At 43.4% G+C, this 12,019-nt stretch overlaps 1 protein-coding gene across 1 annotated transcript in view; it reads right to left on the bottom strand.

Annotated features, from left to right (window-relative positions):
• Nucleotides 1-375: 375 nt before the first annotated feature.
• LOC144173481 (uncharacterized) overlaps nt 376-12,019 on the bottom strand; it is a 62,818-nt gene continuing 51,174 nt past the window's right edge. The window contains exons 9-10 of the mRNA XM_077701884.1: nt 4,564-4,833; nt 376-1,099 (exon numbers count right to left, since the gene is read on the bottom strand). Coding sequence (XP_077558010.1) covers nt 987-1,099; nt 4,564-4,833 — 383 coding nt within the window. The 3' untranslated portion in view covers nt 376-986. The remainder of the gene's footprint in view (nt 1,100-4,563; nt 4,834-12,019) is intronic.

The following is a 12,019-nucleotide window of genomic DNA, read 5'->3' as shown; positions in this document are numbered from 1 at the left end:
GCCGTCACGTGCTAAATCTGCCCCATAACCCCTTCCCGTCCTATTTGCATTTGCACTGTCCTTGCGCTCGTATTATTTTGCGCTTGCTCCTGTATGGCAGCGTGTGCCTCAGTTGTACTCACAGAACAGCGTCATCGGGGAGCCAGGGACGCTACACTTAGCATTGTTCGAACTCGGCTGTGTGTACCGGGTGGGCATTGTAACGAGAATCAGGCTCCCAGAGAGGTGGGTTTCACAAGTTTGTTTTAACAAATATGTTTTGTATTGTGGTCATGTAGTTCTTACTCCATATTTGAGCGGCGAGACTTGACCAAAGCTAGGACAGAAGAAAGCGAACCGCACAATAGAAGCGTCGGCGAAGAAGGACAACTTTATAGCAGCACAAAAAAATTGTTTTAAAATGTGAGGAAAGCGCACAGACGGCAACATACCAGCAAAACAAAAAAAGAAGCAGTTCCAACGTTATGCCTGCCGTCGCATGTCCTTTTGATGCACCGAAACACTCCGGACTTGTCCGTCGTCTCCTTCTCAATAACCGATAAGAACTATTCGATAGCGTATATGTTTTTATTGTTCGCCATATGAAATTCCTATTCCCCGCACCAACCCAATAGAGAAAGTCATGACCGGGCAGTCAGTCATGAGAGAGTGGAGTGCAGAAGTCGGAGCAGCAATGCATTACAGGGCGCTACCTGTGAGAGACCGCCCGTATGAAGTTGTGCTGAACGCAGCAATCGTTTTACATATGAAGTGCCTTATACGTACGTTACCCGCTGAGTTCACTTTACCTCACCGTCCCCTTACATATCCGAACTATTCCGTCTGTTCAGGCACCGATTCGAAAGTTGAAAAGTTTTAGCCTCGATGCTCCTTTATTCACTGCCTCCTGAAATGTTTACATGTACTGAGGTTTCCATAGTCCACTGCAAAATATTCTGCATTAAACCTTGTCCCTTTCTTGCAGCCCCTCCCTCCCTTTATTTTCTTTATGCAAGTAAACGAGCCAACGCAGGCCGGTTCACTTTCGAACTTTCTGTTGTGGGGAAGGAGTCCAAAAAGAAGACGCCACCGTAGAGGTGCTTGTATGCAGCCAGGAGCCCTAAACAGAAAATAAGAAACAACACTCGTAACTTTTTTGTTCTCTACTTACATTTTCAACGAAATGTATTCTCTACATGCGAGTCTCTAGGGCACCAAACCTTCAATAAGGACTACATTTCCAACTAAAGCAACTTTTCGCTCAGTTCATTAGGTCGGAAGTGCAACTCATTCCCGCCTCGTAGGGCGTAAATGACGCGCCTTACCGCCCGCCTACCCCAAGTACATATTGTTGCATCTGTCAAACTAAAAAATTGTTGGTCTTGCCGTCCGATAGACAGTTTCAAGTTAATTTACACATCACCAGACCTTTAGTCACTAACGAGCTGTTTGCTATGATCATCGAAAAGCAATATGAGACGAAAGTACGGCTGAAAACGTCGCAGGTGTCATTAGTTTGAGGCCTCAGGGGCGTGTCGCTGTCCCAGTGGTTATTTCATCATACAATAGAATATTAAGGTCGCATTTTCCGGACCTGCGCCCCGAAGTGAGTTATGTAGCTCCAAATCACTATAAACTGTGGCGTCAGCATGCTAATTCTTGAAAGGACGAGTGATCCAAGTTCAGCGCTGACTACGGGAAGCGTTTGTTGGGAGTTTCTTTAAGGCTTAGCATTCTCTGCCGTGTGCCACTCCTGCCATGACCGAATAACGCTATGAATTTCCTCAACAAATACAAATTCGGCGGAGGTAACACCTTTATTTTTATAAAAGCCTAAATCTAGAGAAGTTGTCGCACATAATATTTAAAAATCAGACAAAAAGTGTATATAAGAATAACATTTTGACAAAAACAACCTGACTAATCCAGATTTATGGATCTTATAAATATCGCCATAAAACATGAGAATAAAAAAAACAGTCCACAAGGGAACGTTCAACATGAGAGTAAAAAAATAGCGAATATAGCGAACCGCGTAACTCCCGCATTTCCAAAAATTGCAGGTTTAGCGATAGTAACACCTTTAAGCGTTATTATAGGGTAAATAGAGATTGGTGGCCGGACAGACTTTTGAAAAACCAAAAAAATGAGAAAAATAGAAGCGGTGATACGTGGCTCTCAAAACGCATACGGGGACGGAAATACACATACCGACACGCACATTTCATATAGTTCTCGCCCGCGTGGGTTTTGTCTGCGCTCCGCATCACCCCTATGAATAACCAACTAGCCTAGTTAACAGTTTTACTAAGTAAACTAAAAAAAAATTTAACGTAAATGATCTCACAAAATAACAAAGGTGCATCGTATACATTTCCCCAAAAAACCAAAGAAGAACCACAATTGTCTGCTGAAGAACGTTGGAAATCCGTATAAAAACTAGCGTTAGCGGACCAACTCTGCAGATACCCTGCATCTCCAAAAAAAACATACTTATCAAAGTAAAGGTACTTAATCGCTATAATGGCATTACTTTATAGCATTTCCAAAAAGAAACAAAAGAATACTTAAAAGGAGCGAAATATTCCAAGGCATTTCGCTTCTCATAGCCATTCTTGGCTGTAAAAACCGAACTTCTAGACGAGCGGCTTAAGAGCGCTGCGCATTAGTAGAGAATTTTCTGAATTTCTCCAGATCTTTTCTTAAGGAGTTGAGGAATAATGTTTCGCACGATCGCACCTAATGCCAAACCATTTCCGGTTTTTTTTTTTACTCACTCGTAACAGAAGAGCGGCTAGCAAAAGGCCCATTCCCTTTATGCAGCTGAAATGAGCAATTAAAGCCACTGCGTAGTTCGGCATGGAATTAAAGCTATTTGCGTTGTGCTGCTGAGCACAAGGTCGCGGGTTCGATTTCCGGCCGCGGCGGCCACTTTTCTGATGGAGGCGAAAAGCAAGAAACGCCCGTGTGTACGAGATTTCGGCGCACGTAAAGATCCCCAGGTGGTCAAAATTCATCCGGAGCCCTCCACACGGCATTCCTCATCGCCTGCGTTGCGTCGGCATGTTAAACCCTACAATCAATCGAATAGAATTAAAGCTGTTTAACCTTATGACACGGCCGACGGGTTTATCTCCATCCTGAGCTTTTTAGCTTCGGCATAAGACAAAAGCTGCAGGTTTAAGGGCGAGCACGCTATTTTTGCAGTATTCCAAAGTGCTCCAAAGTATTCCAAAGTATTCCAAAGTATTCCAAAGTATTCCAAAGTGAACCCATACGTAAAGCGGAACCTCGCAAAAGCCAGTGAAGAGTTTTCCTCGGATCGCGGCAATAAAGATACGGTCTTAGCGTTGTCAGCCAAATCGAGCCGCCGAGAAAAATAGCTGGTAAAGACGGCGTCCTAAATCTGTCTCAAGTTCACTTGTAATCTCTAAGCCCTTGCTCTGGCCGTCAGAAATCGTGGAGCGCTTTCACTATGCGTACTATGACTACAACACCGCTTCCACGTCGATTCACAAGATGAGCTCTCGGTGGCCCTCTTTCCTTGGTCGTTAGACTAGCTATTATATCTTATTTGGAAGGTTGATTTTAATAAAAAGGCTCTCAATCCTTAAATCTGTCTCACGTGAAAGCTATCATTAAATAGTTAGACTGTTTTTTATGAATCCGAAAGCCTTAGAGGTCGCTTCAGCTGAATAACCAGGCGTAGCCCACATGTAAGTAACGCCTGGTTGCTTGGGAAGATAAAACATCGGTACAAGAAACCCTTGTAGAACCTTAGAACAAGCCTGGGCTCCCAGTGGGGATAGAACCACAATGTTCAGCAAGCTTTTACTTTATGTTTCCTTTCTTATCGTGGCTTTCATTATTTGTTCATTGCTTACCAGGCCTCAGACCATAGTAAGGTGCGTAGTGAGCTACAGGCATTCGGTACACTTCAACCAGTGGGACACACACGGGATGTAAAATTAAAATTTAGTTTGATAAGTATCCCCGGAGAAAACCTTCTTGCTTTAGGTTTAGAAACAAGTACTTAGACCCAGGGGCTTTGATAGAGAAAGAGAGCGAGAGAGAATAAACGTTTATTGAAAAAAACTGGTGGTTGGCAGGCCATTCAACGGCGTGGGTTGACGTCAGTCCATGTAGAACTTACTTTAAACCCGTTTAGCTCTTCGTTCTTTTATCTCTCAAATAAATGACATTTTTGTGTTTGTTTTTCAGATTCTAACCATCAGCAAAATAGCAAAGCAAGGAAAGACGCTTTTGGCCTGTGTGTGAAGAATACTTTGTAAAATTAGGTGGCAGGAACACTTATGATACATTTTGGTTATGGTAAATATTTCGACATGCGCGGACATAATATTTTTCTACGTTGGGCGGAGCTACCGTGTTTTTATACAAATTCCGAAAGCAGTGCTTATTCGTAAAAATTCCAAAAGCAGTGCTTATACCTGGTACTTTTCTGCTTGCTTCTCATGAAGGAAAGTTGACACGTACTCCTTAGAACAAGTGTAAAGGCCCCGACAAACATCTCTCAACGCCCGAATAAGAAAATACACAAAAAGCAATCAATTTGACGTTCACCTGCTACGGTGGCCTTGATTCTCTGTTCGAGATCAGACAGCTGCTGTTGCCGCCCTTTCTCAGTGAGAACGACTGCGGCTGCAGCGGCTTCCCCGTACTCTGCGTGTGGCAACCCCAGCACTGACACTTGAGCGATTTCTTCGGCATGTCGACTTAGGAGCAGTTCTTCAAGCTCAACGGGCACCACCTGATTGCCCATGCACTTGATCATCTGCTTCAGCCGCTCCGCGAAGTAAAGCCGGCCGTTTTCATCGTAGTAGCCTGCATCGCCTGCATTATTGACGTGCATTATGAGATTAAAGCAATTAGGCATATCATTCGCTACACAACGCGTCTTAGTTCGGGTGGGCGAGTCGTACGCCACTGGGAATTACGAACTACAGGCTCGCCTACCGTTTAAACAAGCCCGTGTAGAAAAATTGTTGGTCTCATAGCATAAAACAGGACTACTTGAGCTGAATGACAGAGTTTCATTTTCGCAATCCTTAACTTACGGCGAAGCAGTTGTGGGCGTTGCAAATGAGCTCGCACAGAAATACAAGTAACACCGTAGGACGATTGTAGCGACCCAAACGAAATCACAAACAGAACGTATTCGTTTGCACGTGGATATATATATATATATATATATATATATATATATATATATATATATATATATATATATATATATATATATATATATATATATATTCCACGCCCGCAAACTTTACCGAAATCACATTTCTAACACTGGCCGCAAGCGTAAGAATCTAACAAGCTCCAGCACAGGTAACATCCCCACCCTAACAATACAACCGGTAATGTCCCTGCGACTTTAATTATTGCTTCGACTACTGCACCCCAACAAGTTCAGTTAAACACCAGTACTAATAATTTTCCCTTGTCTGCCGTCACAAAAGAAAATCTTACCGGGAATGTAATGAACCTTTCAAGTATAACCCTCTCCCCAGTTCAGATGAACGTATTGTCAAAGGGCCTAAGCTTTTGCCCGGCCACTGGTGGTTTTGATATATTTAAAATTTTTAATGACTTAGATAACTTCGCAAGAAACATGAGGCTACAAGAATACTTCCACGATCACTCTGCGACGGAGGAAGCCCGCAGCCCCCTACCTAGCTTTAAGCACTGGACCCCTCCCACACAGCGTGATAGTTGCCTCGACATGTACATCAAAGCTGTCCAACGCGATGTGCGAAAAGTATACCAAACACAAATTTCTTTCCGCCATACCATGACTACCAACGAAAAGAAAGCCCCAGAGGAACTCGCAAGCTGTCCCGACATAATTATTAAACCTGCCGATAAGGGAGGCGCCATCGTAATCCTTGAACAAACCGACTTTGTTAGCGACGCCAATAAGCAACTATCGGTATCGACGTTCTACAAAGCACTACACAGTGATCCCACTCAAGACTATAAGCAAATCGTTAAAGATAAACTAGCTGAGCTTGTTAAAAATGAAACAATAAATGAAACCACGGCTCGTTCCTTGATCCCTTTAAGACCAGTAGCCGGTAAATTCTATCTTCTGCCTAAACTTCACAAGGTCTACAACCCAGGGCGCACCATTGTTTCTGGCATTGGCACTGTTACGGTAAACCTATCGCGGTATGTCGATAATCTCACCTGCGACATTCCGTCAAGCTTTCCCTCCTTCATTAAGGACACCGATTACTTTCTCTCAGACGTCTCAAATATTGAAATTCCTGATAACTGCCTTCTAGTCACCCTCGATGTTGCGTCCCTGTATATAACATCCCCCATGAAGATGGCATCACCGCTGTATCGCTTGCGTATGAGCAGTCATCGTGAGACAAACCTATCGATTCTTCTACTCTCCAAACTTTCCTTAGGCTTTTTTTTGAACTTAACAATTTTGAGTTTGACGGAGTTCATTACGTGCAAGTCAGCGGAACGTCAATGGGAACTAGAATCGGACCAAACTTCGCAAATATCTTTATGGCTCCCATGTAATAAAACTTTCTTGACATTCAAAACTTAAAGCCACTGTACTATAAAAGGTATATTGACGACATATTCATGATCTTGTAGCACGGTGACGCGGAGCTCCTTACCTTCATTGAGGCATTTAACCTAGCCCATCCTACTATTTCGCTTGCTCATTCCAATTCGGAACACAGTGTAAACTTTCTGGACGTCACCGTTACTACTTCCCAAGGTCGTCTTCAAACTAAACTCTATAGAAAACCGACAGACACGCGGCAGTATTTGCACTTCCAAAGTAGCCATGTCAGACAATCAAATACAGCACTACCGTACAGCCAAGCCCACCGTTTTAGGAGAATTTGCACGAACCAAGCCGACTTTTACTCAAACTGTCGAGAACTCAAGACCGCTCTCCTGAATAGAAAATACCTGGACCAAGTTATCAACGATGCAATTGTACGAGCCAACCAATTACACCATAACGAAATCTGTAAGAAAAAAGCCACGAACGTTAACCCGCAAACAAACTTAGTTCTAACCCACTCAGCCTCTGCTCCAAGAGTGTCAACCGTACTAAGCAAACATCACAATATTCTAATTCAAAGTGAACGCTTAAAAAGCATACTCCCTGAACCACCACGCGTTGTCTACCGGCGTAATAAGAATTTGGGCAACTTTCTTACGAACTCTCGTATCAGCCGACCGGAAACTACTGGTTGCATGCCCTGTAATAATTATCGACGTAAAGTATGCCCACACATGACCACCACACAGCGTGCCACCAGCACGGCTTCAGACTACTACGTAAATATAAAGGGTAACTTCAACTGTGAGTCTGCTAATGTCGTATACCTTCTAGAGTGCACTGTTTGTAGGCAGCAATATATCGGCTAAACTGAAACGCCCTTCCGAATACGATTCAATAATCACCGCTCTCATGCAAACATTTGTCCTTATTTGCCCCTGTCAAGACATGTGAACGGTCCCGGTCATGCATTTGAACATCTTAAAGCGACCATTTCAGAATCCGCTTTCAAAATCTCCCACGACCGTGAGGTTCAGGAATCTTATGTCATTTATAATTTTGGGTCAGCGACGCTTGGTATTATTGAAAGTTACGGAAAACTAACGTGCTTATCCCTCGAATAAAATTAACGACTTCATAATTTTTATTACATTCTTCATTAACCCTACCATTGAGTTTCCTATCAAAATTCGCAGAAACTCCCCAAATACAGAAGCTTTATTAGCCTAATGCGACTTAACAATGCGATTTGTCCTTGGAAGGGAGGCCGCGTTCCCCGCCCCTCCCCCCCCACTTAGAAATGTTTAACCCTTTGTTATCTATGGAACCTACATTTTTCCTGTTCAGTTGCTAGCACTTGTGCAATGCTCTTTTGTGTACTGTGTCTATTATGTCCATCCGCGGGGGGCACACCCAAAACACATTCTTCGTTCATGCCTGTATGAATCCCTCCGAACCAGTCTCCCCAACCACTGAATACCTTATTGTATTTTTTGCCCTTTCTGTTGAAACCGCGATTTAGTCTTCCCAACTTGCAGGCCATGCCAGGTACGTTGCCCCGTCCTGGCGCAACCTTGACCGCAGCCTTGTAAATACGATCCCTTCCTCTCTCTGTCCCTGTCTCATTTCTCTCTTTTTTTGTTGTTGTTTTTTGTAACACAGGCTTAGCCCGACTGCATGCATCCTATCCGTTTTCGAAACATATTCCGATCCTTCTCACAGTTCTGTGCAAATCTATATAAGAAATGTGTTCCAAATGTCTGTGACAGCAAATTCATGTAGCTGTACTCTGATGAAGGCAAGTCCCGTTGCCGCTACGTAAGTTGATTGATTGATTGTAGGGTTTAACGCGCCGACGCAACGCAGGCGATGAGGCGCGCCGTAGTGGAGGGCTCCGGATTAATTTTGACCACCTGGGGATCTTTAACGTGCGCCGAAATCTCGTACACACGGGCGTTTTTGCTTTTCGCCTCCATCAGAAAAGCGGCCGCCGCGGCCGGGAATCGAACCCGCGACCTCGTGCGAGGCAGCGCAACGCCTTAGCCACTGAGCCACCGCGGCGGGTCCGCTACGTAAGTAAACATTCTTTGTTATTTTATTGCTGTGTATCCGACTCTTTACTTATACTATAAATATATATATATACATATATATATATATATATATATATATATATATATATATATATATATATATATATATATATATATATATATATATATATATATATATATATATATAATATATATATATATATATATATATATATATATAAATAAATAAATATATAGGAAATAAGGGTTGGCAGTCAAGAAAACCTCGGAAAGCAAAGGGGAGGAGGTTGTGGTGGGTCATAGAAAGAGATGAAGAATTTTTTGAGTCGAAAAAAAAGTGGTGAAAAACTGCCCGCCGGGTGGGATCGACCTCCAGAATACCGGTCTGGTGCGATAACCACTACGCTACCGGTGGGGCTGTTTCCCCAGCACTTTCTCGGGTATTTATGTTAAGGTATTTTCGTTTCCTGCACTTGGGGGTGGTAGCCAGCGCCACTCGGACTGCTCGGGGTGAATGGGACCTTCTTTTTCACCCCCGGGCCGTGACTCGAGTGTCTACGACATGTCGAGAGTGGTCGACCGGCGTTGAACCCTCTGAAGCTCCCTTTGGCACCAAGACTGCCAGAACAGAGGCCCTCGCTAAGCATGTAGCGAATCAGAAAATGTGAAATGAGGGGCTCCATGTAATAAGACAGGAAATAAGGGTTGGCAGTCAAGAAAACCTCGGAAAGCAAAGGGGAGGTTGTGGTGGGTCATAGAAAGAGATGAAGAATTTTTTGAGTAGAAAAGAAAGTGGTGAAAAAAAATGCCCGCCGGGTGAGATCCGAACCCACGACCTCCAGAATACCGGTCTGGTGCGATAACCACTACGCTACCGGCGGGGCTGTTTCCCTATATATATATATATATATATATATATATATATATATATATATATATATATATATATATATATATATATATATATATATATAAGAGAAGAAAAACTTCGAACAAGGTAAAAGCACGATTGTGGCCTACGTTTCAGCAAAGAGAACTTGCTTTCCTCAGGGCTTGGAGGAAAGCAAGTTCTCTTTGCTGAAACGTAGGCCACAATCGTGCTTTTACCTTGCTCAAAGTTTTCTTTTCTTGTATATATATACATACATTTATACATATATATATATAATTATATATATATATATATATATATATATATATATATATATGTATATATATATAGCGGGAAACAATTTCTTGGACACCGGTAAGTATAATGTAGAAAATGAAACACGTCTAAAGAGGATACGTTTTAACGTATCGACCGGGGACCGGCCTTCATCAGAATAACAGTAACAAGAATAGTTGTACAGTATATAAAGGCGTTCGTTGCGGTGACAAAAACCACGTGGCAGCATAAATCACAAGAAAAACAAAAACAAGAACAACAACATCAGCAAGGAACATAATCAAAGTGCACTGCACTGTCGGGGCCCCGTTTCACAGATATCTAACCAGTAGCAGTCTAATCATATGTTCGACACGTGCGATACGGAGTGTCACAAATATCAGCACACGCAAAAAAAAAAGGATTGACTTCACAGGTGCAAGCAACTCATTTTTCCTGCACTTTCATTCAAACCACGTGCGATTGTGTTAAATTTGAAGATTAAAAATGACTCGCGAACTTCCCTATCATGGTGCGTTCGAAAGCCAGATTCCAGGATCGTGACTTTGATATTGTCAAAAGTGTGACCAGCGATGTTGGCATGCTTTGATAATGGAAGATGAGGTAGTGCAGAAATATGAGCCTTGTGATTGTTAAAGCGAAGTCTGAAGGATGTTTGAGTCTCCCCAACGTACTGCATTTTACAAAGATTGCATTCAAGCAGATAAACTACGTTACTGGTATCACAAGTATAGTTGCCATTTATTTTTAAGCTAAAATCAGAAGCTGCGCTGTTCGCGGTTGATGAGGTAGTCATATGGTGGCAAACCTTGCAGCGCGGTTTGTTGCAAGGGCGGCAGCCTTTAGTCAATGGAGATTTGCCTTTTGAAGACGTAAGAAAGTCCCGCAAATTCCGGTATCTTCTGTATGTCACACGAGGTGGTTCTCTGAAAATTGATTTCAGTCGTTCGCTCTGTAAAAGTATGTTATGGTGTTTTCTTAAAACGGCGTTTACGCTTTGTGCAGGTGCGGAATAGGTTAGAACAAGGTTAGTATGCGATGGAAGTGACTGTTTTTTCTTGGTGCCTAAAAGTGATTGATTGATTGATTGATTGATTGATTGATTGATTGATTGATTGATTGATTGATTGATTGATTGATTGATTGATTGATTGTAGGGTTTAACGCGCCGACGCAACGCAGGCGGTGAGGCGCGCCGTAGTGGAGGGCTCCGGATTAATTTTGACCACCTGAGGATCTTTAACGTGCGCCGAAATCTCGTACACACGGGCGTTTTTGCTTTTCGCCTCCATCAGAAAAGCAGCCGCCGCGGCCGGGAATCGAACCCGCGACCTCGTGCTCAGCAGCGCAACGCCTTAGCCACTGAGCCACCGCGGCGGGTTGGTGCCTAAAAGTGCTTCGCGGTCGTGGCTATGAGCACGCTTGATGGCGTCATCAATTATCTGGGAAGGGTATTTTTGCTTGACTAAAGCGTTTCGAAGATGGGCACAGTTAGAATTAAAATCAGCTTGTTGGGAGCATATTCTTTTAAAACGAAGGGCCTGACCGTTGATTGATTGTAGGGTTTAACGCGCCGACGCAACGCAGGCGATGAGGCGCGCCGTAGTGGAGGGCTCCGGATTAATTTTGACCACCTGGGGATCTTTAACGTGCGCCGAAATCTCGTACACACGGGCGTTTTTGCTTTTCGCCTCCATCAGAAAAGCGGCCGCCGCGGCCGGGAATCGAACCCGCGACCTCGTGCTCAGCAGCGCAACGCCTTAGCCACTGAGCCACCGCGGCGGGTGGCCTGACCGTAGGGTATGCTAGTTTTACAGTGCTTGACATGATAACTGTTGAAGTGAAGATATTGCTGGAGGTCAATAGGCTTTCTATAAACTGTTGTAGCGAGCTGGCCATCACACATCGTCAACGTTACATCTAGAAAATCTAGAATAGTTTGTTCTGAGTATGCGTGGGAAAAAGAAATGGACGAATGCGCGTTGTTAAAATCACGGATGAAGGATGAAAGGTGAGCTTCCCCGTGCTGCCAAATCATAAAGATATCGTCGATGAATCGCTCGTAGTAGAGTGGCTTCAGCGCGCGACTTGCCAGAAATTTGTTTTCGAGTAAGCCATGAAAATATTTGCATAAGTAGGGCCGATGGGCGTGCCCATCGATGTGCATTCACTTGTAGGTAATGAACCCCATTGAATTCAAAATTATTAAATTCAAGTATCAATTTTAAGAGGGTTAGCAAGGTGGAGCTGTCAATTATT

This window comes from Haemaphysalis longicornis, unplaced genomic scaffold (genome assembly GCF_048455015.1).
Source record: "Haemaphysalis longicornis isolate Haplotype H1 unplaced genomic scaffold, Haemaphysalis longicornis Haplotype H1 scaffold_3, whole genome shotgun sequence".
Taxonomy (NCBI): Eukaryota; Metazoa; Arthropoda; class Arachnida; order Ixodida; family Ixodidae; genus Haemaphysalis; species Haemaphysalis longicornis.
Note: the sequence above shows the minus strand (reverse complement) of the source record. Positions and strands in the feature narration are given on the sequence as shown.